We start from the raw sequence: 27,850 nt of genomic DNA on the forward strand, positions 1-27,850 counted from the left end.
TACTGCCTCTTAGATCACGACCAGTTACCAGTACTGCCTCTTAGATCACGACTAGTTACCAGTACTGCCTCTTAGATCACGACTGGTTACCAGTACTGCCTCTTAGATCACGACTAGTTACCAGTACTGCCTCTTAGTTATAATGTCTAGACTCTTTCTGAGCAGCAGATTCTCCTGTAAAGTCCTGGGTATCTTTAAGTCATCACAGTAGGTGACAAACACATAGCAGCAGTGGGTAGGACCTGTGCCCCAGTACAGAACTGTGCTCATTTGTATAGTGGAAATTATTACTCTTCCACCAAGCCTTTAATCCAGTCTTGCATTCAACTACTTTGGAATCAAAAGCCTACTTAGCTAGAGTGAGAAACAAGGGTAAGATGATTTTAGACATTTCATTAAAGATTTTACAATATTAGCAGGAACACTGTAATTATGTAACTATATATATATATAAAAAGCCCTGTATCTTTTGCAGATAACTCAGCTGGTTTACTATAGTTAAGATATATATGCTAAACCAAGGCTAGACCCAAGTATAAGTACTACTTTGCTGCCCTAGTGACACATCTGTCTTTAAGGTATCCATTTTAAGTGAGGAAGTGAAAAAAAACCAGTAAAAGTAGTAACTGTAAAAGTAATCACTCAACTTCCTTGGCCTCCATCACACTGAGTACATTTGGAGAAGAGAGCAGAAGACTCCATCAAAGTGCCAATCCCAGGAGGAAAATCCTATGCCTCTGACTGTATCGAGATAAAACTATTAATCAAAGAAGGGAATAACTTATATAGAGATCCTATCACAAAGAAGAGATCGCCTCCTGGCATCTTTAACCTGTTTTGACTTTCTTGAAGTAAGTGATGTTAAAGATAAAATCAAGTTTTCAAAGAGCAAGAGCCGCCCCCTTCTCATAATGTCCATTACATCACGTAAGACCTGTGATGCAGGATTTCCAGAGCAAGTTCAAAGCAGAAGCTTGGTTTAGAACCATTAACTCCGAGTCATTGAAAAGCTAACTTTCCCAATGCGGGGCTTTCAGTTTTAATTATAATTACTATTAAAATTCTGGATCATTGAAAAAGAACTCTTGGGGAAAATCTCCATCCTACTGAATTCAGAATTTCTGAAGTTGTGTGTTTAACCTGAATGTAAATTTAAAATGTTAATGAGTCAATCTCAAGAGATGAATAAACCACTGTTACTCTCTGTAGTTTTCCTTCTCTTGTATAACAAAATAATTGTAATTTTCTATAATGAATTATCATAAATTACTCTTATCCATCAATATTTAATAGATATATTGAAAATTTATCATTTTGTTAAGACATTGGTTTAAAATTATAAAATGCATTCTAAATCTATATTATGTAAATTAAAACATTTTTACAAGGTAATTTAAGAATTCAGGGTAGGAAAAGAGAAGGCTTAAGCTCTAGGATAACATGATGATATTATAAAGATACTATTGTGTTTGTATTTCATTTGTCTTATGTGTATCCGGCTTGTTTTCACATACAGAAGGGCTTCCCCAGCATTAATGGCACACTAACAAGTGATGACAGATATACTTCATGGAAACATCAAACATGTAACTGCAGTGTCTTATGCTCTTTGCCCCCAAAGGCACAGCATGTCCACAGTGAACACCAACAAGGATATAGACATACTGCTGTGTAAGGACAGTTAGCCTTTAGGATGAGTTAGCATTTCTGTTTTCAAAAGCCTGCTGTCCAAGACAGTGTTTTACAAAGGGTAGCTTATTAACAGACAAACCCAAACCATTTCTATTTCCAGATCACAATAATTAATACAGTGGGTCCCAAATTAGGACATCTAAGGACAGCGATGTTCAACGATGCTGTCTACTTCCTGTAGATGCTTAGGGCACAGGCTCCTTTCAACAGTCAATGCTAAACTCAGTGTTCTAAAGGGAGTCCGCAGACACACCAGGGAGTGCACGATGTAGCCCTTAAAGGCCAGGTTTGGATTTGACGAGGCACAGAACTCCATCCAAAGAGAACTCCAGAGATGGGTACATGCAAGAGCAGAGCGTGGCCTCAGCTTTCCTTTCGTAGCTTGGTACTTTCACTGGCTCTTCTCTCAACACTGTTCTTGTCCCTTTTAATATCAGGGAAAAGAAGCAATAGGCCCCAAATATATTGCTTTAAAAAAATAAGATACAGTTACAAGGGAGATTCTGGTGACATTTTTATATACCCTTGGCAAAACAGAGAGAAAAAAAAAACACTTTTCTAAAATTCAAAGCAGCCAGTGAGAAGTAGGAAGCCAGGAATGACCTAGTTCTTTCTCTGTAGAGAGCAATGACTTGTCTCCACCTGCAGCAGTCTTCTGGATCAGAACCCCAGTCAGCAGTCTCCGGTCTGACCCTGGTCTAACCCTCTCTAGCAGCTCCACTGTCATATTCACCTCTGATGTCCCCATCCACAGTGACCTCACATCACAGCGTGTGTCCAGATGCTGCTGGACGCTCACACTACATAACCTTGGCTTGGAAAGAACATGTGGGCCGATGCCTGCCTTCTAGCTATGTGTTTCCTCCCAGTGTTCTAAAAACCTCAGAGCCACACCTCAGTAAGGAAGACCTGGGCCTCAGAGCCACACCTCAGTAAGGGAGACCCTGGGCCTCAGAGCCACACTCCCAACGGGAGACCTGGGCCTCAGAGCCACACTCCCAACGGAGACCCTGGGCCTCAGAGCCACACTCCCAACGGGAGACCTGGGCCTCAGAGCCACACTCCCAACAGAGACCCTGGGCCTCAGAGCCACACTCCCAACGGAGACCCTGGGCCTCAGAGCCACACTCCCAACGGAGACCCTGGGCCTCAGAGCCACACTCCCAACGGGAGACCTGGGCCTCAGAGCCACACTCCCAACGGGAGACCTGGGCCTCAGAGCCACACTCCCAACGGAGACCCTGGGCCTCAGAGCCACACTCTCAGCGGGAGACCCTGGGCCCAGGGCCAGGCTTACCGAACTTCTTGCTTTCTTTAGTGGTGCCAGTCATCTTCATCTTTGCAACTTCAAAGAAATCTTTGATTTCTCTTTCATATAGTCGGGATAAATAATCCATGTAATTCTTAAAATAAATGGAACAAGCCATTATCAGTAAACTAACTTAACAATTTTCTTTATAATCTTCCCCTTAAATCCTTCATGCTTGTAAAAACCTCCATGTATTTTAGAGAATATAAAAGTTAGACTATTTTCTCTTTGAAAAGAAGCAGAGAAAAACAGATCACACATACATAGGTGGCACATCTTTACAATTTACAGAAACATCAAGTCAAGCAATCGCACTTATGTGTGACCCTGGTACATTCTAACTATGGTTCCCGCCACAGTTGCTAGGCTACATGAACCAGAGTGGCAGCATAGTGTCCTATGTGGGGTGCAGCATAATCATTAACCGACTTCCCTAACGAAGGACCCTGAAGTCGTGTCTGTGTTTGGTATGACGGTATTGCGGATTTCAGGTCCTTTGGGAATTTCCCATGGGCGGATTACCGGGTGGAAGAGTCCAGGCATCTTGATGAGGCTCGAGGCCACGGGCATCATTATGCCTCTGCCTTCACACCACCAGGCTGCCCAGCAGTGCCAGTGATGATGCAGGAGACCTTCTGATTTCACTGAACCTGTGTCAGCTTCATGTGCAATCCCAAAGGTCAGAGTTTTCTAAATAATTTTTCTTAAAGCAGACTTGATTTATTAAGCCTTAGATGAAAACATGTATTATTTAGCACAAAGACTTTTTAAGTCACACCTGTCTATTCTTCATGAAATTCTCTGCCCCAGTAAGAACTCTGCAGTTAAGGATCATGTGTCTTTCCAGGTCCCAAGTTACACAGTATATAAATTTAAAGAAACTGACAGCAGTATAATTATTCCCAGTCATTTTCTTTTTTAAACTTAGGGCAGAATCTTAGCTTCAAGATTCTTTATCTCTGGTAAATCTATCATTTTATAGAGCAGGCTCTATGAACTATTGTTAACAATAGCTGGATCAAACATACTTTAGAGCCGTCCCCTCTGCATCGTGTAGAGCGCGTCTGTGAGAAGAGGTACTCAACTGAGCAGTCATTTCCTGTGGTCCTTGTATACATTCAGAAGCACATAAAATTAAAATACACACAAAATGGATTTCCTTTAACAGACTTGGAGTCTGCATTGTGTATAAATGCTGCTGTCCCAGGCAGCCTTTCAATCATGCTGCATGCTGATGCAAGATGTCTTCCCGCGATCTCTTATGCTTTTTTATCTCTTTATACAACCATGCACATTCCTCAATGTGGAGCTAGTAATACAGCTCCTTCACAGAGTTGATTCTGCTTATCCATGCGTGTGGGGGCGTTTCCCATCATGAAAGTATGAAGCCTTATGCATGGACAGGGCCCTTCCTAGTCTGGGTTGGCCCGATTTTAGTGTATGTGCTGCTGACCTTGGCATGGGAACAGAAACCGAGATACGCTTGAGAATCTTCAAGGCCGACGGGCTCAGTTGCTACTGCAGGGGAAACTCACACTTTGCCACCTCCTACTATAGTCACAGCCCAGAAACACAGATAGATAGATAGATGCTGAGCCTGAGAGATGGGTCTGAGCAGGCGGATGGGATAACCAAAGCCCCTGTCTTCCGAGGGCCCAAATTATGAAAACAAAATAAGGACTGTGGAGATCCTGCCTCAGTCCAGTTGGGAGAGATGGTGCAAGTACAAGCCTATCCCCCGAGACCCTGGAATAGGCCTTTCCTCCTCATTCCAACGAGTGGGAGCTGTACACACCAGCCAAGTGCTTACAGAAACAAGGCTTTGCCTGTGTTTATTAGGGTTCTCTTTGTTCTTAGGTCATTTTCCCCTTTCCTTTTTAAACAAAACTTCTGACTTTTTACAATATTTTAGCAACTATGTTGACCACATAAGGAGTATGTGCGTGTGAGAGTACACGAGTACATCAAAGATCAAAACAAAGGCTATGTAACATCCACGGGAAATATGTCACGTTCATTTAAAAAGTTCATTAGTAGTGCCATTCAAAATTACCCTCTCTAACCAAAATAACCAACCAACAAACAAAGAACAAAACAAAACAACGACTGAGAGCAGAGAGTAGGTCATCAGGAGGCTGGGGCTCGCCTACTTTCCTTTGGCTCACACTCATGAATACTGCATAGTACATAAAGACCCGATGATAATATCTGAGAACACAACTAGGCAAAAAGCTTATTGATTACTTATTTGAATGGTCACTAGGGACAGACCACTTGTTGGCATGAAACTCTAAAGATGACATACTTAATTATTTAAAATATTAATGTCCTAAAACTTCAAAAAGGAAAGACTTTGAGTACTATAAATATTTTTACTTAACATACCTTCAAATCAGAATTCTGTTGAATGAAATAAAACAGAATAGCCCAGCAGAAGAACTGCATTAACACTCAATAGCCTCGTTCTGAGGAACAAAACCAGTCGTACCCACACTACCATGCCAGATTGGATGCACACAGACACTTCAGGGAATACAAACTCGTTCTGAAGAACACTTTAATTTTCTGTGTGCACTCACAGCCTGTGGGGGTGGAGAAGAAGTTGAGAGTGTGAAAGCGGGAAGAAGTCAACAGACAACTGGTCAGAGTTGGTTTTCTCCTACCCTATGGATCTTAGGGACTAAACTCAGGCTGCTGGGACTGGCACCAGTCACCTTTACTAGATGAACTGTCTCACCAGCCCTTGAAAGACATTTTAAATTATGGTTTGAAAATACATTTTAGCTTACCAGATTTATCGTCCCTTTGTAAGAAATCTCAGTTTGATGGTAAGAACCTGTTGCTGAGACAACACTCACAAATCTCACTGACGTGGACAAGTCAAGCTGGCGCTTATAGAACCTTCCCGAGGGACTAGCATTCCTGGTGCTCAAAGGCACTCTGCATCCTTCCAGAGGACAAAGGCAAACACCAACTCAGCCACACTCCCTGCACTTCAACAACAGTGACTTGCCTGCTGACATATCAGTTTAATAGTGACACAAATGTTGTGAGAGTAAGTGACAATTTCTACTTGGATTTCAGGCCCACTCACAAGGTGAAAGCCATGCCTCACACTCTTCTGGTAGCCAAGCCGAGACCCTACGCCATGGGCTTCAGGGAAAACAAAACATGACCATTGTACAGAGGAACAGCAGTGAAGCAGCTCCTGACCACCCTGTCTGGCTCAACACTGAGGCCTCCTCTTACAGCAGAGCAGAGCTAAGCCAGAGCCCCTAATTGAACAGTGACCACAGAGGAACAGACCCTGGGACACTCAGTTCTACATGGGATGTCTTCATCAAGCCCCACCTCTCGGGGTAAGGGGACCATGGAGAAAAGGAGGAGGAAAGACTGTTGTGACCAGAGATGATGGGTCAGAGCAAGAAAGCAAAACCTTCCAGACACAGCAGGAGCTCACAGCTAACAGGAACTCAGCGACTGTGGCAGCATGGACAGGGTCTGCACAGGTCTGAGGCTGATGGATCCCAGCAGGGTAAAGGGTACAAGAGCTCCTAACCCAGAAGCTACCTCCAAATGGACATCCACTTGCAAAGGACAATTCCCCAATTGCGTCTCAGTGAGTATCTTAACTAAACTTAAGGGTAGGCTAACATCACATGAACTCAGGGGTGTCTGTGTAGACCTTTTGCCTCCTACTGCTTGGTAAGAGCATGTTTTGTCCTACTGGACTTTTGTTTGTGTATTACGGTTTCCAATGTTCTGTTCTTATGGGTTTTGTTTGTGTGTGTGCATATGTGCATATAGGTTTGTTTCTTTTGGTTTTCTTTTTTTTAAAATTCTAAGTTGTGCTTTGTTCTTCCCTTTTGTTTTCTACAGAGAAAAAGAAGTGGAGTTGGAGGGGTGGAGAGTTGGGGAGGATCTAGAAGGAGTTGGGAAAAGGAAATATATTGTATGAAAACCAATTTTTTTAATTAACAAAAGAGAAAGGTTGAGTTGCAGACCAAGTTTTAAATGGTCACCAGCAAGTCAAAATACTTTTTTTTTATTTTTAAAACGAAAAAGATGAGCTGGCACTTACGTCCAGATAATGGAAACAAGAAGTGTAAGCAGACTCAATTTCACCATCAAACCCAAACTCATCTTCTCCAACAAACCCACCCAGTGGTACTCACTGCAAAAGAACCTAAAACTGTGATAACAGAAACCAAAGAGGAAGGAGTCGGATGAGAGTGTGATGGTGTGTGATGGTGTGTGATGGTGTGTGTGTGTGTGTGTGTGTGTGTGTGTGTGTAGGGGGTGTCAGATTAGAGTGTGATGGTGTGTGCCTGTGTGTGTGTGTGTGTGTGTGTGTGTGTGTGTGTGTAGGGGGGTGTTGGATGAGAGTGTGATGGTGTGTGTGGGGTGTTGGATGAGAGTGTGATGGTGTGTGTGTGGGGGGTGTCGGATGAGAGTGTGATGGTGTGTGTGTGGGGTGTCGGATGAGAGTGTGATGGTGTGTGTGTGGGGTGTCGGATGAGAGTGTGATGGTGTGTGTGTGGGGTGTCGGATGAGAGTGTGATGGTGTGTGGGGTGTTGGATGAGAGTGTGATGGTGTGTGGGGGGTGTTGGATGAGAGTGTGATGGTGTGTGTGTGGGGTGTCGGATGAGAGTGTGATGGTGTGTGGGGTGTTGGATGAGAGTGTGATGGTGTGTGTGGGGTGTTGGATGAGAGTGTGATGGTGTGTGTGTGGGGGGTGTCGGATGAGAGTGTGATGGTGTGTGTGTGGGGTGTCGGATGAGAGTGTGATGGTGTGTGGGGTGTCGGATGAGAGTGTGATGGTGTGTGTGGGGTGTTGGATGAGAGCGTGATGGTGTGTGGGGTGTCGGATGAGAGTGTGATGGTGTGTGTGTAGGGTGTTGGATGAGAGTGTGATGGTGTGTGTGTGGGGGTGTTGGATGAGAGCGTGATGGTGTGTGGGGTGTTGGATGAGAGTGCGATGGTGTGTGTGTGGGATGTCGGATGAGAGTGTGATGGTGTGTGTAGGGTGTTGGATGAGAGTGTGATGGTGTGTATGGGATGTTGGATGAGAGTGTGATGGTGTGTGGGGGGGGTGTCGGATGAGAGTGTGATGGTGTGTGTGGGATGTCAGATGAGAGTGTGATGGTGTGTGTGAGGGGTGTCGGAGGAGAGTGTGATGGTGTGTGTGTAGGGTGTTGGATGAGAGTGCGATGGTGTGTGTGTGTAGGGTGTTGGATGAGAGTGTGATGGTGTGTGTGGGATGTTGGATGAGAGTGTGATGGTGTGTGTGTGGGGTGTCGGATGAGAGTGTGATGGTGTGTGGGGGGTGTTGGATGAGAGCGTGATGGTGTGTGGGGTGTTGGATGAGAGTGCGATGGTGTGTGTGTAGGGTGTTGGATGAGAGTGTGATGGTGTGTGTGAGGGGTGTCGGATGAGAGTGTGATGGTGTGTGTGTGGGATGTCGGATGAGAGTGTGATGGTGTGTGTGGGGGGGGTTGGGTGAGAGTGTGATGGTGTAGGGTGTCGGATGAGAGTGTGATGGTGTGTGTGGGGGATGTCGGATGAGAGTGTGATGGTGTGTGTAGGGTGTCGGATGAGAGTGTGATGGTGTGTGGGGGGTGTCGGATGAGAGTGTGATGGTGTGTGTAGGGTGTCGGATGAGAGTGTGATGGTGTGTGTAGGGTGTCGGATGAGAGTGTGATGGTGTGTGTGTGGGGTGTCGGATGAGAGTGTGATGGTGTGTGTAGGGTGTCGGATGAGAGTGTGATGGTGTGTGTAGGGTGTCGGATGAGAGTGTGATGGTGTGTGGGGGGTGTCGGATGAGAGTGTGATGGTGTGTGTAGGGTGTCGGATGAGAGTGTGATGGTGTGTGTAGGGTGTCGGATGAGAGTGTGATGGTGTGTGTGTAGGGTGTCGGATGAGAGTGTGATGGTGTGTGTGGGGTGTCAGATGAGACTGTGACAGTGAGGGAGGGGTGTCGGATGACAGCGTGAAGGGGTTGGTTTGCTAGTATCATAACAGGTAGATCACAATTCTTTCTCTGCCTTTCTAATGACACTGATATCCAGGTTCTGAAGATGATACATACATGCCAGAGACTACCGGCTTTAGGTAACTAGTTTGCTGATGGATTATTTAAGCCTAAGGTGGATCCATCATTCTATTCCTTAACACACACTGTTCGTCCCTCTCCAATGTCACACAGTAAGACCACTCCCTCTGATGCTTAAAATCTGCTGGCCCACACAGGCTCCATCCCCAGGTCACAACTGCTGCCACCACAGTGGGCACTGGGCATGCACTGTGGCAGAACCACTGTTCACTCCTCTCTGACCTCTATAATCAGTGCCCAACACCGCCCCGCCTTCTGTCTCTGACCACTGTACTGAAAAGCCAACCCTTCTCCAAACGCAGGCATCTCCCGAATTCTCTCCAGAAGCTCGCAGTGCTGCTTTCTTACACAGTTAACGTCTTTTTGTCTTTCTGCTAGGATATGCACTCTGACAGGGCAAGTGCTTGCATGTTTCTCTCACTGAGAAATCTCCAACACTCAACAATGTTAGCACAGATACTGAATATGCTGAGTCAATGATTCAGATGCCCGGACTGTAGTCACGAGTACATGACACTGTTCTAGTGACCAATCCTGCCGAGTTCAGTTTCATCCCAGTTCTTCTGACTTTGGAGCTGCTCCTCTACTTGATATTCCCACCACCACCTGTTCTTTAGACCAAACAAACAAAAACCCCAACAGGTGAGAAATTCTGAGGAGGTAAAGAATTCCCTTACATATGTTTATACTTCCAAATGTCTATAAAAAAGATCACCCAGAAGAGGTGAAGGGGATGGTTCGGTGGGTAAAAGCGCTTTGCTATGTGTGTAAGCGTAAGAACCCAGCATCCAGGCAAAGATCTGGGTTGGTGAGATGGCTCAACAGTGCAGAGCACGCTCTGCTCTTCCACAGGAGCTGGGCTTGGTTCTCAGCACACGCCAAGTAGCTCACAACCACTTGCAACTACAACTCCACGAGGATGCACCATTTCTGACCTCTGTAGGCCCTGGCACTCATGCTGGCATATTCAGACACATACATGGAACTAAAAAGAAATCTACAATAAAAAAAAAAAAAAAAAAAGCTGGCTGGGACCATGTAGCCCAGTGGTAGGGGCAAGCAGAGACAGGAAGATCATTGGGGTCTGCTGGCCTGCCGGCCTAGGTGAAAATGAGTCCCAGGTTCAACAAGAGACCCCATCCAAACAGAACGAGGCAGACGGCAACAGAGGAAGATACCCAATGTCATCCTCTGACCTCTGCACAAGTGCACACAGATGCGCACACACATCCACACAAAAGAAAACAGAAAAAAGCATTGCTCATGACAACACTGGACTAAACAGACAAATATTTCAAGTTATAATATGGCTTAATCCTATTTTACAGTGAAGTTCAAAGTTTGTCTCTTTTTATTTGAGTAAACATATGAGCACTCAGAAATTCAATTATCTTTTGCTTTGTCAAAAACATTCTTTAGTATTTCAAACTTAAAGAACAAAACATATAACCTAAGACTCTACTATAGGTCCAGTGAGTACCTGCCATCAAATCCATACCTTTGTCAGTCCCTCATATTTTCCATAATCTGTACTCTTTAGCCACTCCATCAGCTTGGCATAGCGGAGCAAGTCTCTATGAAATGGATGGTGGTTGGGCAGAGTCAGTTCAGCAGAGTGCTGAGCAAGGGTTGAGCTCTGATCGTGACCCTAGGGTAAACAAGTGAGTAAGTATGACGGAATGTTCAGGAACACTGTTAGGACAGGAAATCCTAAACAGACCAAGTAATCGTAAAACCTCTCAATTAAGGAAAAATGAAAACTGAGTACTTACTTGTCCACTTCTACCGTCCTGTGTATCCTCGGAATCCTAGCACCATTAATACTCACAAACAGGCAAGGGTGGCTGGGATCGTGCCTCACTGACTTCATTTTGCAGAAGAATTGAGGATGCTGTCTAAAGCTTATCTCTACATCACATTACAACTTACTAAGCAAATAAACGTCTCAGTACAGACTGTGTTAGGAACCATACCAAAGTCTTTCCAAAACAGTCTAATGAGATTCCCACTAGAACTAGACTTTTCAACAGATAAAACAATGCACAAGATATGAAATTTAAAGTTTGTAAGGACTCCAGATGGCCATACCTTGGGCTTTCTATGATAAACCCTAATAACAATATAATTCTGTTTTTCCCATTAAAGTGATGTGCTAGTCAAATTACTGCATATGACTATTTCAAACCTTGACATTTTTGGGTAATAAGTTAATAACAGTCTTAGATCCTATGTCTTAACTTTTGCTTTAGAAAAATACAGACTGCTAGATTATTGGCCGATTAACCCTATCTTCTGGAAGAAGCCGAGGCTCAGGGTGTTGAGTGACTCGGTTCACACAGAAGGAAAGCTGTACCTGGAGTGTTGCTCAACCAAGGCTAACTTCTGTCCTCCTTTACAATCCTTTAAACAAAAGCACTGAGTCAGAATCAAAACTTGATAACTACCAGCTAGCTCTTGAGTGTATGTGCCTATAGCAATGGCTGTGTGTGTATCTCTCTATACAAATGTAACATCTCAGACCTCTGTTGAACGGCCTAGCTCTTTCTTCCTCTTCAGTCAGCCTACGTGATGGACTTAAGTCAGCGAGCACCTCAGAGATGAGGAGCTGCAGAGCAGATTCTACTCGAAACAACTTCCCACCAAGCAAGCAAAGGCCAAACAAGCCACATTTGTGTTCATCAGTTCGTTTGAGCTGCCTAGTTAGAGGCTATTTCTGTATTTAGGGAAACTATTAAATTTACAAAGGCTGCTGAGTCAGAGAGAGGAGCTGGATAATTAATTTCTTAGTGAAGTCACCTAAGGTACTAGCTGAAATACAATAGTTTGGTTAACATCCTGAGTTTAAAGAATTAAATTATTTTAATTTGAAAGATTTATCACTTGTAATTTATACACTTTATTATGAACCACTGTTCTGTCTCCACCTCTACACTTGTCATGGCTGATTGAATATCACATTACAGAAGAGTTCTGAGAATCGCACTGAAGACACAGGTGTTCATAAACTCTACGCTTACAGGTTCAGGATTGTGTCCTGGTGTCTCTTACCTACCGAGTGGTGCTGACAGAGAGAAGAGAGTTTCCTTTTCACAAATGTCCTAAATACTGTGCTAATGGGCAACCTGTGGCAAATGCTCTCATCACCCAAAATATTCTTCTCCATAACTTTTCTCAGTGACTCAAGACACAAAGTTACATTTGTATAACTGTTTACTCCATCTACTGAATGTTAAGTTACATTGTTGCAAGTTGACAAAGTTTTTAAGTGATTAAAAAAATCTCTCCTGGGAAGTGAAGAATTAATTATTAGCAATCCTGTGGAGGACCTCTCAGTTTACAAAGCTCTTTGCAGATGTTACTATGCTAAATGTTCTCAGCATTTTCATGTCTCAAACACTAAGAAACTGGTGTTTCCCATATCTATTATTGTTACCCTTAATTATTACTGTCAGGATAGAGTGGATTTATTAGAAATACAATTTTAGATAAAATGTTCCAGAATAAGGACATGAAATTGTAAAATTGTTTAAGTTGCTTAATTTAATCAATATTACAAAAATTATCAAATATAAGTCACTAAATATAAAGAATTTTGCTCTTCATGCTTAAAAACACTGAACATTTTAAAGGTTTCTATTATATAAAATAAAAGGTTACCACCAATAATTACAGAATTACTGAGTGCCCGCTGCCTAGGTACCTTTCATGCAGGAATTTGAATCCATACAATATCCTTGGTAATGTACTTCTCATCTAAAATGATGACAACTCTATGACTAACGTAGTTCACAGGTTATTCAAATTAAAAACACTTGGTTAGCTATAAGATTTTACACACACACACACACACACACACACACACACACACACAATACTATAATTTTTACTTGTTTTCGAAACAGTCTCACTATGTAGCCTTGGCTAGCCTGAAACTCTCTATGTAGAGCAGGCTGGTCTCAAACTCAGAAACTGTCTGCCTCTGCTTCCCAAGTACTGGGATTAAAAGCATGTGCCCTGCATCCACTTAGATACTAGAACTTCTAATAAAAGTTACCACGGAGCTACCTACTACAGCCAAATATTAGTCCAAGTGGAGTATGCTTTCATTGTCTGTTATTACACGGCAACTAAGGTGGGAGTGACAGAGGCACACCATCATATGCTAGTCCAAACCTCCCAGCAATTTTTTCCCTCCGTCTGGAATGGAAATCTCCATGCTCTTTAGCCCTTCTGCTAGTGACCCGATGACTAACTTTGACAGAGATGATCTTCCTTGCCATTTTCAACAACACATCACAGGCTGTTGCAACATTCTCATTTTTAACATGCACCACTCACATGTTAACATTTCATATTAGAGTTTCAGGAATGAGGAGCATTCATTTTATACAAAGCCATTAGTTTAAAAGGCAAAGAAGCAGAGGGAATGAATAACTGCACTTGATAACCAATAGTTAAGGATGCAAAAGGACCACTGTCAGCTGACAGACATTCTTGTCATCATTACACACATGGGCAGCATCACTGCCAATATCATTAAAAACAATAAACTAAGACAAATGTGTCCTATGTGACTTTTCAGTTGACTTCTTGCCACTTTCAAGTTCAGTGAAATGTTGAGGGCGTCTGCCCTAATCTCCCCCTCCCATGCTTAATAAAACCACAGTGACAGCTGCATTCCCAAGGGTGTCTGTCTCCCTGCCCTGCATGTTGGGCTGCTCATGGACAGGATCAGTAGCATTTATCCCAAAGCAGTGTCCACTCTGCACCTCAACCACCAACAAGTAATTACTGAAAAAACCAAGGAGCTGAGAGACAGGGAGAAGGGCAAGCAGAACGTGGTTAATGCCTGTCTGGATAAATGGGACATTTAAAAACCATTACAATTATAGTTAATGGGTAGCTTCAATCAGTAAGTTAAGCTGAAAGCATAAATACTCTGCTGCTAACTTTGGCAAACTTTATAGACATCTGAAAACAAATGACAGAAGCTTGAGCGGATTTGATGTACTCACAGGAACGGAAAGAAAGTAGGACCTGCTATAGAGCTGAAGGAGGGCCTGAGTGAACTAGTTGGAAATAAGATATAATAAAGACAATCATTTCAGGATACCTCAAAGAAAAGCTGATGTCTTCAGAGAGAATTTATTCATTATTAAGATTTCTCCTGATTTTTCTGTTCAATATGGGTAATATAAAAGACAAAAAACCCCCACAAGAATCTAATTATATTAACTATTAAAATATCTTTTGTTCAAATTTTATAAGGTGCCCGTGGCATTATTAAAATATCACTCCCATATTGATAATTATAACAACTCTTTCCAAAAAGAGAGGCAAGTTTATAATATGGAGACTTAATCAACTAAAATTCACAGCTGAACTGTTATGCTTACATGAACATGCCGTATTTGACTACACAACCTATGAAACATTAAAGATAAGGACCCAAGTCTGATTCTCACCTTGAAACACTGAAGCACACAAAGGCTGAAAGTTAACAGGTGCCTGCCAACTGTTTATGTAACTATGAATGGAGCTACCTGACTCCTAGGGTTAGTTTCTGCTGAAAGGAGCTTGGCGTCTGTGTAAAGGTTCACCTAAGTCCAAGGTACTTCTGTGAGGAACTATGCACAGATTTCAAAGTCTTAAAACCACAGACACGTGTGAAGGAATACACTATAGCCCCAGTGAACACATTCGATATTTGGGGGAATTTCAGTTTAGGGTAACATATAAATGACCAATGGAAACATGTCAGTTTTAATAGTAAATTAAAATTACCTGTTGAACAAAAACATTGTTGAGATGACTGGCCAGTCTCCGGGCAAAATGCTCCCTCAGCTCGCTGAAGCGCTGCTGCTGCTGCCTGATGGCCAGGAGCATGTCATGGCCTGTGTCAGAACAACAGTCCCTCAGTGACTCGGTACGTGCAGGCAGTCTCCCAGTGTGCATGTGGAGGTCGGAGGACAACTCTGTGGACTCTCTTCTCAGCCTTCACCTTTGCATGGGTTCGAGTGATCCAACTCAGGTCACCCAGCTGTCCAGCAAACCCCTCTTCTTGAGGACCATTTTGTTGGCCTTTCTCCATGCTTATCCCTCCATGCCCATCCTCCCCTGACCCCGGGGCACCCAGAGCCTTGTGCATGTCAGGCAAACGGTCTCTCACTGAGCTGTAGCTCAGATCTATACTATGCTAATGATACCCAGACTTAACCTTTGAAGAATCCAAAGCTTTTTTATTTGCTCTATAAAATTTAAAAAGGAGGAAAAGTAACACAACATACTGGTTCTTCTTCAGCATCTGCCTGGTAATCTTTCTCAATGAGTGCTTAGTTGATCTGACTGCACAGTCAGGTTCTGGAACCACTGCCTAGGAAACCCCATCTTCTCTGCCCTGGCCCAGCGTCTACGTGTGCTCGCCTGCTTCTGCTAAAGAAGCAGAGACTGACAGGGCGGTGAGATGGCTCTGCAGGTGAAGGTGCCTGCACATACCTGGACACCTGAGGTCAACCCCAAGAAGCCCCGTAAAGGTGGAACAAGAGAACTGACTCTACAAAGGTGCCCTGTGACCTCAACATGTACATTGTTACACACAGTGTACACGTGCACATATATGTGTGTACACATTCAATAATAAAGTCACATTTTAAACAGGATTATGGTAAAGCCCTGAATGGTGGTGCCTGCCTGCTCTCTTAGCACTTGAGAAGCAGGGGCACTGTAGGTTTGAGGCCAGCCTAGGCTATGTAGTGAGATGCTAAGCCCCCAACCAAAAGTAAAACTAGATAGATCAGAATGATAGATTGTGAAGGTAAGATGGTCCACTAGAAGGAACTGAAATGAAAAAGTTAGTGTTAATAGAAATCTGTTGGAGAATCTGTTAAACCCATTTGTATAGCTAATAAAGTAACCCTAAATCACTTAGCCCAAGTTACTTCTTGTCAAAGTATTTCTACCAAGTCCCAGTGTTAGTCTGGGTTCTCAGATTTTATTATGGCTACAGCACACACCTGGTCGAAGGGCGACGTTCATGCACTGCAGAAGGGCGTCAGCAGCATTGGTGCAGGCCTCAATGCCTCTGGAAGAAGCAAGATCTCCATCCTGAAGGGCCTTTACATGACCTTTGGCCAAGTCCATGTGGTTCTGGAACATATTCAAACATATCACTTGCACGTGTAATTGTGGGGGAAATAGAGGCAGGGCGCTCGCTACTCAAGCCTATCACTCAGTCTGCAATGACTCTAAATCCTGATCTCACAAGGAGGTTGGTTCATACATGAGCTTTACACGACATTACTAGTCGTCCTGCTTTGCCCCCCTGGTCGCCTATGAAGACGCTTACCACAAGGAACTCTATCTCAGACAGGAGCTTCACATTATTCGTGTTGCTCAGGTGGATCAGGTGGTTGCTTTCGGAGATCTGGTCCATTTGCTCTTTTACACTTTGGAGCATTTCCTCATAACTGCTCAGTTTCAGTTCAATCTGGTCCACCTCCTGTAGGGCCTCATCCAGCAACTGCATCAGGATGTTCACCTGCTTTTCAGAGGCCATGATTGACTGAATGTTGGCCTACAAAGTAAAAGAAAATTGAGCAGCTCTTGCTGTTTGACTGTGTTCGAGAGCAGAGGTGAAGGGCGGCCAGAGCTCTGTGCGTCTAGTCAGCAAGTTTCCAGTTCACGCTCTACACAGAGTGTAGAAGGCTCACTGGCCTCTGCACTGAGGTCTGAGAGCATGCTTCAGAAACTGTGCAGATATCAGAGGCTCTGTTCTAATGAAGCTCTAGATCCCGCTCCCTCTCCCACATTTACCCTGCTCCCCACATTTATTTCAGCTACATTTCTCTCGTGATAATTTGTCCTTTTTACCTTCTTAAAAACAACAACAACAAAAAATGCTTACTCTTTGATAATGAACTATTCAGAGCCTAGGAGAATTAACCCCTAAGGTGGTATCTGGTTACCTTTTTTCTTCCACCATCGCATATTAAGAACATTCCAAAATCTAAAATCTTAGCCTTAGCCAAATGTCTTCATTGGAAATGGTTTTTAGGGAGGGAAGGAGGGAGGGAGGAAGAGAGGAAGAGAGGAAGAGAGGGAGGGAGAGAGGGAGGGAGGGAGGGAGATGTGTGTGTGTGTGTGTGTGTGTATGTGTGTGTGTGTGTGAGCTCCCTGATTGGTCTAGTCTAGTCAGCTTGCCCTAGGGACTCACTATCTCTGAGTTACAAGCATTGGGACAACAGAAGAACTGCATGCCCCCCTGGTATTTACTTAAGTCTGGGGGTCTGAACCCTGGTCCTCAGTTTGCATGGCAAGCGCTTTGGCCACTGAGTCATCTCCTCAGCACCTGGTTCATCTTTTAAACAGCTGCTAACAGCTTACAGAGACACAGTAACCCCACTTCAGAGCTCACATGCTGAGGCAGAAAGCCTGAGCTGGCCAGCCTCTCAATTCCCTGCAGCAGTCATTTATAGCACATGAGGAGTTCTTACCCCATCGAGCACCTGCAGCTCTCGGGACAACTTCTCTGCAAAGGCTTCAGCGTTAGAAATGGCGCATTCACAGCCTTCCATCATTATTTCGATATCCTGCTCTTCTCTTGCATTTAACTCTTGGTACTCATCTACTGCTTCTTCATCCCCTCCTGCCACACTCTGATTCTCTCCGCTTGGAACAGATTCTTAAGATAAAAAGGTAAGGAAGGAAAGAGGTCAAAAAATGTGAAGAACTATAACAAGGACGTTGAAATGATAGCTAGTTAAGACCGATTATACACACAGGACACATTTAGTAGATGAAGAAGGATAGAAAAATGATTCAGAATGTATGAAAAGAAGTCTCACACCTCATTTTCACACAGGATCACAATGATGTGAAGTTAGGTCCTAAGAGTAATGGAAAGCATGCAGCCTAGTGCGCTCATGGACTTACGAGTGTTAATTAGCATGGGCTTTAGTCACAATCGCTCAACACAATTCAATTAGAAAGCATGAAGAAATGAATCTAACTTCTCTTGTTCTCCCCGGAGCTGTTCTAACAAAACACTGATGGGTTGTGAACATGGGAACGTGTAGCACTTCCTCTTGTTATTTTTGCTATTTCCATCTTTTTCTAAATCTCCCCCTTCTCTCTCTCTCTCTCTCTCTCTCTCTCTCTCTCTCTCTCTCTCTCTCACACACACACACACACACACACACACACACACACACCCCTTTCAAATAACTTTGAAGTGAGAGGTGTATTAGCCACAAGAAATTGTGAACACTGAAAATATTGACTGTATTTTCTATTTTTTGTTGTTTTAAAATTTCACATGCACAGACAGAATAGCTAAAGATAAACTGCAGGGGTTTCCTTAAGTAACTTGAGAACAGCAACATGGTGACATGAAATTATAAAACCGTGTAGTTCCCAGCTTCCTAACAAATGAGAGGTCAGTCAGCCCGATGGGCCTCATCTTGATCCACTGTGGGGAAAGGAGCACACAGTGTGTGGGTAGAGGAGAAAGGGAAATCACTCTAGCCCTAATTATAGCTCTAAAAAGCTGTTGATTCTCTAAGCTGACTGTGGCGGGAGTTAAACCGCAAGTCGGCATGCTCCAAGTGTCTGTTAACTTACTGTGAGTGAGTATTTCCAGTCAGCATGACTTGAAGTACATTTGTTGGCGCAAAACAAAAACCTGTTAATTCTAAGTGAGACAATATTTACTCTGAAGAAGAAAATATATTAGGCATATTTCTTTATGTCTTAAAGGGGAAAGGAGGTTAAAATTTCTGACATAAGCAATTATAGATTGCACTCTAGAAATACTTGTAGAGAAACATGGCTATCTTCCTTCTCTTTTCATTGAGACGATTTCGTACCCTGTGCAGATGCTCAACTCTCAGATGTAATTCCATATTAACCACTAGAGGGCAGGTACTGCCTGAATAGCCCACCACAGTGCACTACACTAAACATTGGGGAAAAACAAGTGCTTTACGTCATCAAAACTACATTCGGAGTATTTCCTTTCCCTGAGACAGTCTTTTGGAAGCTAATGGTGAGTAGTGCTATTAGCTTTATTACTATATGGACTTGGTAATAAATTTATCCATGAACTATACAACCCATGGGTGACAGAGTGGGTGACACACACACGGAATAGAAGAAGAGGCTTACGCACCTTCTGCAACTTTAGGCAGTTCTGGAGTAAAGGGATGAAGAAAGCAGAGGAAAGGAAGCAAAGAGTATTAGCTGGGTAGAAAAGTACACAGACTTAAAACTTAACTACTACCCACATTGCATTTGAACTTCATGCTAAACCTGGCGTCTCAGGGTAACATCAAGACCAACTACACCGTGAAGATCCTGAGAAGCTAAACGTGCAGGTTTGTTTTCTTATTCATCGTCTCAAAATATATGTCCCTGTCCCTCTCAGTCCGTCGGAAACAGTGCTGACCAGTCCTGAAGAGGAAAGCTGGGAAGCAAATCCTTTCCTGGGGATTATTTTTAGGTCAGTTCTGACTCATGCGTTTAGTGTAGTTATTTTCACTCAAGGCCCAAAGCTTTGCCAGGACACTCCCTCACAAAGGGTTAGTCACAAAACACTGTTTCAAAGAATAAGACTGAGGGAGGCAAGAAACGAACACAGGAGACTGTAGTACAAGCAGGCATTCAAGGATTCAAATGGAAGATTGTTTAAAACTCTGGCTGCAAGTCAAAGGATAAAAAAGAGAAGGCTGGGGCTGGGGATTTAGCTCAGTGGTAGAGCGCTTACCTAGGAAGCGCAAGGCCCTGGGTTCGGTCCCCAGCTCCAAAAAAAAAAAAAAAAAAAAAAAAAAAAAAAGAGAAGGCTAAGACAAAAAGAACTTCCCCCTCCACCTCTCAGACTCCAGCACCCATTGTGATTTAGGAAACTACCAAAGTTGCAGCTGCAGCACGAGCGTTACACAGCACCAACTGGCTTGGCTGCTTATTTAGCTCTTCAAAGCAGGCTGCAGTGAGGGTTTCCCTCCTTATCCAAAGCCTGGAGACATTTACTTCTTAAAAACTGGATTAATGGCTGTGACTTGAAGGCCCATGAGAACTAGTTTCAGACATTTTTAAAGCTTTCCCAGAACACTAAACCAAAACAATGGTTACTGGTCAACAGGAAATGCTTTCCAAAATGACATCCTGAAGGACTTTTAGCATCCTCAAAACCAGTCTCAACTGGAGCTCATCCTTATAAACATCAACACTGGTAGTATGTACTGAAAAGTTAAGTACCTTTAAAAAAAAGTTCAGTTTTATCATTAAAATCAGCAATAGTTTTTGGTAATATTTTTTCTTTTGGTAATGTTTTTTAGTGATAGAGTATGCGTTTTTTCATATAGTTGTCCTATTGAAAATACATCAACTTAAAATATATCTTAGGGATACATAACATCCAGAAACATAATATTTGAAAACAGAATAGCAGGGGTTGGGGATTTAGCTCAGTGGTAGAGCACTTGCCTAGCAAGCGCAAGGCCCTGGGTTCGGTCCCCAGCTCCGAAAAAAAGAAAAAAAAAAAAAAAGAAGAAAACAGAATAGCCTGCTTTCCAATGATGATTAGCTAGTTAGAATATTCCTACTTAAATTGGTAAAACAAACAAAACAAAAATCTTCAGAGTCATTCTAAGCAAATGAATCTGTAATTGGAGGCAAGGAAAACCACCACACATTTCTAGGGGGTCATTTCCTCAGCACACCCAGCCGAGGCCCTGGGGCCATGGCAGCCCCTTGATGCCCCTAAGCCAGGCCAGTGTCTCGGTGGGGCGGGGCTGGGGGCTGCTCAGGCCTGACAGATGTATCTGCCAGCTTGCTGCCACTTCTAAGCACTAAGGCCAGAGAGAGTAGAGCTGCTGAGAAAGAGGTATCTCTTTGAAGGGAGAAACTTCCACAGCCAAATAAAAAAAAGAGGACCAATAAAGAGGCAAGTAGCTAGATAAGTGGTTTGCTCCAAAGTATATCATAAATTATTAAATACTGGGCCAGAGACTGACTCAGTGTGTACAGGTGCTTGCCTGGTGACCTGAATTCAGTCCCTGGAAGCCATATAAAGCTGGAAGGAGAACCAACTTCACAGCATTTTCCTCTGGTCTCCACACAGTGCAGTGGAAGGCACATGTCCTCCTTCCAGTAAACACATGAACAAGGTTTAAAGGCAGGCGTGATGGCCCACTAGGAATGTGAAGCAGGAGGCCTGCCAGGCATTCAAAGTTAACCCAGGCTACACAGTGAATTCCAAGTTAGCCTGGGCTTCACCGGCTTCAAAACAACAATGAGCTGGTTTCTTCTGTGATATGCACAGGTATCCCTGGGGCATTAAGAACCATTTCCATAGATCAATTACACCCTTAGGGAAGAACCGTGCAGAGTATGAGATCTCACTGAACATTTTAATACTTCACACTGTCTTTAATACTGTCTTGCCACACAAAACAGTCCACAGCAACATTTGCAAAGGCAGACAAATCACTGATGCCCCCATCAACCTCCTGTCCAAGGGTTCTGTTGCCAAGAAGAGATGAGATTTACTGAGCATTTACTATCCACCTGAGACTCGTCTCATCATGTGTACATGCTAAGGAGTGTATTATTAATAATGACTGTAGGCTACATACTGTCATCATCTCTATTTTGCAAATAAGGGAAATTGAGGCTGCATTAACTATGTAAAGCCAGGACATAGCTGGCAAAGCCAGAATTTAAACTCGGGCAATATAACATCAGAATTGTGTTAGTCTACTGCTAGGCATAAAAGTACTGCTGTAGGGTCATTTACCCCACAGCTCTTTAAACAGAAATTTGGAGTAAGTATTTAGTAATTTTTTTTGTGTGCTGAATTCATTCTATGAAAAAAGAATGTTAAGAAACAAAAGTGCAAACTTCTCTATTTAGGTATTCATAGAAAAAAAGCCTTGAAAAAAATATATACGTCAAAATGTTAACAGCAGTTGTCTCCAAGGAGCACCTTTACAGGTGAGCATTGTCTAAGTACTGAGACTGAACCCAGTGTCCTTGCACAGGCAAGCGCTCTACCCATCACTGCTGATCTTTAGGCAGTGTCTCACTAAGCTGCCCGAAAGACTCACTCTGGCTTTGCGCTTGCTCGGAACTGAGGCAGGTCTTGAACTTGTGACTCTTCTGCCTTAGCCTCCCAAGTAGGGAGGGACTGCTGCCTGTGCCACTACGCCCGGGATGGGTGAGGGTCGAGCGTGATCAGGGGTTACGCGGACTCTCATTCACTGTACCTTCCAAGAGCTGCGAGCTGACGTTGAGGAAATCGATTTTCTTGCGGAGGTAGCGCTGGTTCAGCTTCCAGGTGCAGGAGATGAAGGCGTTCTTCTCTGCGATGCTGCTGGCCACCCACCTGTACACTTTGTCAAAATGCAAATCAAACTCAGGGCTCTCCTAGAATGAAGGGTGTAGAAACAGGTTTGTTCCCGTCGCTTTCGCTGTTACTATAAAGTCTACTGAAGAAGTAAGAATGGGCTGTTCTTGGGAGGCAAAAAAGACCATCCGCTATCTTGTAAATGGCTAGGGACATACTTGCCTCACATGTACCAGGGCCAGGCTTGGTTCCTACACACACATCAACAAAATGACTTCAAGTCCTTAGGGAATATGATTTATAGCAAAACCTGAACAAGCGACAACATCCCAAGCGACAACATCCCACAGTGACCACTTTCTCTCTGTGCCCTTAAAGTGTAGGAGTGAAAGGCCGGGTTACACACACTTAATGGCTTTGTGTTCAGTCTCCCCGTGGTAACATGGCGATGCTATCTAGCTTTAATATGGGTATCTTTTTCTTGAAGTTGTGTATGAAATTTTGGTAACATAATTTCATTGATAACGTGTGCTTTGATACTAACTCCCAACGAAAGAATATACCTGATTAAAACATAAGGAAAAAAGTTTAATCTAAAGTCTTATATATTTCCTAAGACCAAAGGGGAGAAACAAGGGCTGCGCTTACTGCTCTGAGAACATGGAATAATTACAGGGCTCTCAAAAGGCAACAGTGTCAGTGCACCTGAGAGCTGTGTAGGGGACCGAGGCAGCCTGAGTCACATTATGCCTGCTCCAAGTCTGCGGGTCAGTTCAGTTTGCTTCACTGTTGCTGTGATAGAACTCTGACCAAACCAACTCGGGAAGGAAGATCCCACAGCTCCCACAGTGGGAAGTCAGGGCAGGGACCATGAAGGAAAGCTGCTGACTGGCCTGCTCCCATTCGGCTCCCTTTAGTACACCTCCAAGGACCAACTGCCCAGGATGCCACCACCCAAGGTGGGCTGGGCCCGCCCACCTGAATCAACAAGCAAGAAAATGCCATACGGATACGCTAGATACGCCGGATATGCCGGATATGCCGAGAGGCCAACTGGATGGAGGCACTTCCTCGGTTGAAGTTCCTTCCTTCCAGGTGACTCTAGTTTGTGTCAGTTGACAAAAACTAACCAGAACAGCCACTGTACAGCAGTATGTCTTTCTCAATTAGGACTACTTGAGTATTCTGTGGAAATCAATCATGACTGTATAGTATTGTGCACTTCCAAAGAATTGAAATGTAGACTCAAATGCACTTCAGGATAGGACAGTAATATATTCTAACATATTAATGGTCTATAGGCTACAAAGATAAGGGGGAGGGGAGGTCAATAGACTTTCAAGGAAAGAAAAGTTAGATGAGACCATTACTTTGAAGAATGGGGTATTTTAAGGGATAGGACTTGACTTTTCACATCATAGTCATATAAGAGAGGGGTAAAATTAGCAATGTATTCAACGTACGTCTGAACAAACAGAGCTTACACATCCAAGAAGCTGACAACCTGAACTGGTGGGCTGGCTCAGCAGGAAAAGGCTGACAATCTCACAACCTACTGAACGTGGTGGAAGGACAGGACGCTCTCACCAATTGTCCGCTAACCTCCACACGCACGCCACCATGGCACATGTGCCCCACCCCAATGGAATAAACTAATTTTAAGTGAAAACTTGTATTTATGATGAAAAGGAGTCACTTTACTATGTACAAAGTTATCCAAGAGCACTGGCAAAGTCCCACACGCCAGTAATGAGGCCGAGTGTTCAGTGTGGCATCCACACCAATCAATGCATGATCCGAAACGGCTACTCCCAGGCTCAGCATGGAGATTCCCCATTTTATATCCATCTACAGTAAACACACACCAAGATGCTTACATAAATGAAACAAACACACAAAAACCCAGGACACAGACAAGCCAGCAGAGAGAAGTCTGTCTGAGCCGTGCTGGGCATTGCTGAGTGAACTTCACGGCGCATGTCTGCAAAGCTGCTGACCTGTGCACTTCTTCAGACTTCCCAGAACGTTTCCTCCTCCTGCCACCCCAGGATCAGAAACCACGTACTGAAGTTTAAAAAGACACTACTTTCTTTTCAAATACTCCTCCCTCTTCCTCTCCACACTTGTCAAACCACTTTATACGTTTCCCTAAATCCTGTGTGCTTCTTAGGAAAAGACTACCTTACTAAAATTTTTTCTTACCAGAAAAATGTACAGATGCCACTACCATTTTGTTCTTCTTTGTGCCTTCTGCCAAGCAGGCGTGACTTGTGGAGTTCCGCAGAGGTCTGACAGTTACATTGGTGCAGGCCTTGCTCTGAACCACCCACCAATGCACGGTGGGTGCGCTGCGGTGCCCACTGTGCTACAAAGGCGCACAGCAGTGACCAGGGCATAGCTGGCCAGCAGGGAAGTGGAGGAAGAGAGGGAGCGCTAGTGACTGTCACAGGGTACTGCTGACAACTGCCTTGAGCTGCCAGGAACACAGGTAGCCCTTTAATGGGATTACTGAATTATGCTATGTCCTCGTAGTTTGAGTACAAACAAACAAAGGTATAAAGCTTATATCCTTAAAACTTTATTTAATCACCTCAAAATAAGGTGAGTAATCCTGTCTCACTTCCTTTATTTGACCCACAAATGTCCAATACCCAGATTGGCTCCATCAGCTGCTGACTCCTCACCCCATTCGGGAAGATTAAAAAGGAAGCCTCCGGGGCTGGGGATTTAGCTCAGTGGTAGAGCGCTTACCTAGGAAGCACAAGGCCCTGGGTTCGGTCCCCAGCTCCGAAAAAAAGAACCAAAAAAAAAAAAAAAAACAAAAAAACATCAAAAAAAAAAAAAAAAAAAAAAAAAAAGGAAGCCTCCCTTACAGACATGCTTTAGTCTTACCAAAACAATGACTATCTTAGAGACTTAACTCTAAGTCTCTAAGTTTGTAGTTTGAACACAAACATAACTGTAGCTTTAATAAAGTAAAAAAGTGGTCCCAGCACATGTACATAGTTTTATTATTGTTGTAAGTGGTCTAACAGCGGGGCTGAAGAAGTAGAGATGAATGCATTTTCTACTAGCAGGTGGCAGATCTACAGCCACAGAAAAGCTTAGATCACCTCAGCACACAACGCTGTGTGTAACAGCAAAGACACTGCCTGAACACAAGAGAAAGGACTGTGGAAAACATACTTTGATGGCATCTTTGGCGTCTACCACAGCAAGGTCTCGCAGGGCCCAAGCAATCTGCCTTTTGTAGAAATCTCCCTTGTCAGATTTCTTGACTTTGACCACCTTCACCTGCACGGGGCGTTCAGTTGTCACTGTTGAACAGAGCACACAGACACGACTGTTAGCATGAGTCACCTACTCAGTCTTCCTGTAAATGTGGCTCTCGGGGGCCTGGACAGAGGTCAGAGACTCCTAAAGGAATCATCTGAGTCAGATTAGAGGGCTGGAGGCAGAGAGATGCCTGAGAGGTACAGCTGCAGGCCTCTTTCACAGAGTGCAGGAGGAGAAATCTAACGACTGACACATTAAGTCCCTAGAGTCCTGAAAGCGCCTCACACCATCACAAAGAGCAACAGTGGGTAGTCAACCCTGACAGCACAAAGAAAGACAAGATGGCCAGGAATGAAGTCACTACAGAGGATGGGTGCTCAGCTTCTCAAGGACTGCGGTGGAGGTAGCAAGGGACGCCATTAGAGAAGTTACATGCTCTAGTTTCTACTTTCAAAACATGACTGGCAACAGAATGGAGTTTGGATCTGAAATGAATGCTGATACATTTAAAAAGCAATGGCTTTCCAAACAACAAACAACAAACCCCCAATACTCTCTTAAAGACCTTAACATACCCAAACGGACTAAAGGAGAGGTCCTCAACCTGGGGGCCACATAAGACCATCGGAAAACAGATATATAAAAACAAAATTACAGTTACGAAGCAGCAAGAAAAACGTTATGATTGGGGTCACCACAACATGAGGAACTGTGTTAAAGGGTAACAGGATTAGGAATATTTGGAAAAGATGTCCACTAAACTGCACTTGCTGGGCAAAAATGTGTCATCACCCCACCTCCCCACACTGGTCCAGCACTGCCACCTGCTTCTCCTGCAAAGTTTTCAAGAAGAGAATAACTCCAAGCACACAACCATTCTAGTGAGAAGGCAAGGGGCACGCACTGGTTATTTAATAACTATGGCTAACCAGCTGAAGGTAGCAAGAGGAAAACTACACACAAATAAAGAACATGGAAGCAAAGTCTTAAACCAGTATATTGCTAACAGTGTATTTAAAAAAGATACAATTTTGTTTCATCATATCTTACATTATAACTGGTAACAGCACACAGACGTAAGAATACCTTGTAACAAATATAAAAAGGTGCAAAACTTTAAAAAGAAAGTAGCAAGGCTTACCAACACAGAAAATAAGCATATTCATGGAAACAAACATCATTAAAAAACGCAAGTCCCTACAACTTAAATGATAGCTTAAAAGCAATCCCGACCAAAACACAATAAAATCTGAAGTATCTAGTACACATTTTTGCTGAATAAACACCGACCTGTGGCACACAGAAAACAGTTCTTTTTCTTTTTGCCTGCTTTGCAGACATTCACAATGCTCAGCAGGCGTTCGTCGTTGGGCGTGAAGATGTCTCTCTGTAGTGCGTGCTTGATTGCTGTCATCTTCTCTCAGCTGAAAAGCATTTAGGAGAAGGTGTTGAGCTAATTCACAAAAGCACCGCCCCCCTCATAGTGTTCCATTTATGACTCGAATGATAAATTCTTAATAAATACATAAACATATTAATACATCTATAACATAGAAGCATGGAGCTTCAAGTTTGGAAATGAAATCAGAGAAACCAGTACACACACACACACACACACACACCCATATATACATATATGCAAGCATACACACAGAGACACGTGCAAAAAGCCAATAAATATAGAAAAAATGTTCGGTATAGAGCTGGGGCGACAGCTCTGTTGGAAAAGTGTTTCCTAGTAATTGGAGGACACAAGTCCAATCTTGTTAGTTTCCAGAACTCATTTAACAAGCAGTGCATGGGGAAGCCTGCCTGCAACCTCATGCTGGGGAGGCAGAGACAAGCAGATCCCTGGAGTGCACTGAGCAGACAACTTCACCTATGGTTGGAGCGCCAATCTGGTGAGAGACCACGCACAAGAAAAGGGGGCGTGGATGGTGCTAAGGAAAAACATGTGCAGCCGCCCTTTGCCTATTGCAAAGATGCACACCAGAAACCCAAAAGGTTTCATACCATCAACCACTTGGGAAATACGACTGACATCTGCGGCAAGAATCCTACTTTCAACTGCTGGGAAGGCTAAAAACCCACAGGACACACAGCAGTAAGCAATGAGGAAGG

General features: G+C 43.6%; 1 protein-coding gene across 24 annotated transcripts in view; it reads right to left on the reverse strand.

Moving 5' to 3' along the window:
* Exoc1 (exocyst complex component 1) overlaps positions 1–27,850 on the reverse strand; it is a 49,020-nt gene that overhangs the window by 18,724 nt on the left and 2,446 nt on the right. For 8 of the 24 annotated variants that reach the window (NM_001401332.1, NM_001401331.1, XM_087582972.1 and 5 more), the window contains 9 exon segments: positions 2,990–3,095; positions 10,613–10,762; positions 14,899–15,008; positions 16,128–16,260; positions 16,460–16,687; positions 17,607–17,794; positions 22,374–22,533; positions 25,640–25,770; positions 27,020–27,153. In NM_001401332.1, the coding sequence (NP_001388261.1) occupies positions 2,990–3,095; positions 10,613–10,762; positions 14,899–15,008; positions 16,128–16,260; positions 16,460–16,687; positions 17,607–17,794; positions 22,374–22,533; positions 25,640–25,770; positions 27,020–27,143 (1,330 nt within the window). In that variant the 5' untranslated portion in view covers positions 27,144–27,153. 24 annotated transcript variants of the gene reach the window in all.

The sequence above is a fragment of the Rattus norvegicus genome, chromosome 14 (genome assembly GCF_021556685.1).
Source record: "Rattus norvegicus strain SHRSP/BbbUtx chromosome 14, alternate assembly SHRSP_T2T, whole genome shotgun sequence".
NCBI lineage: Eukaryota > Metazoa > Chordata > Mammalia > Rodentia > Muridae > Rattus > Rattus norvegicus.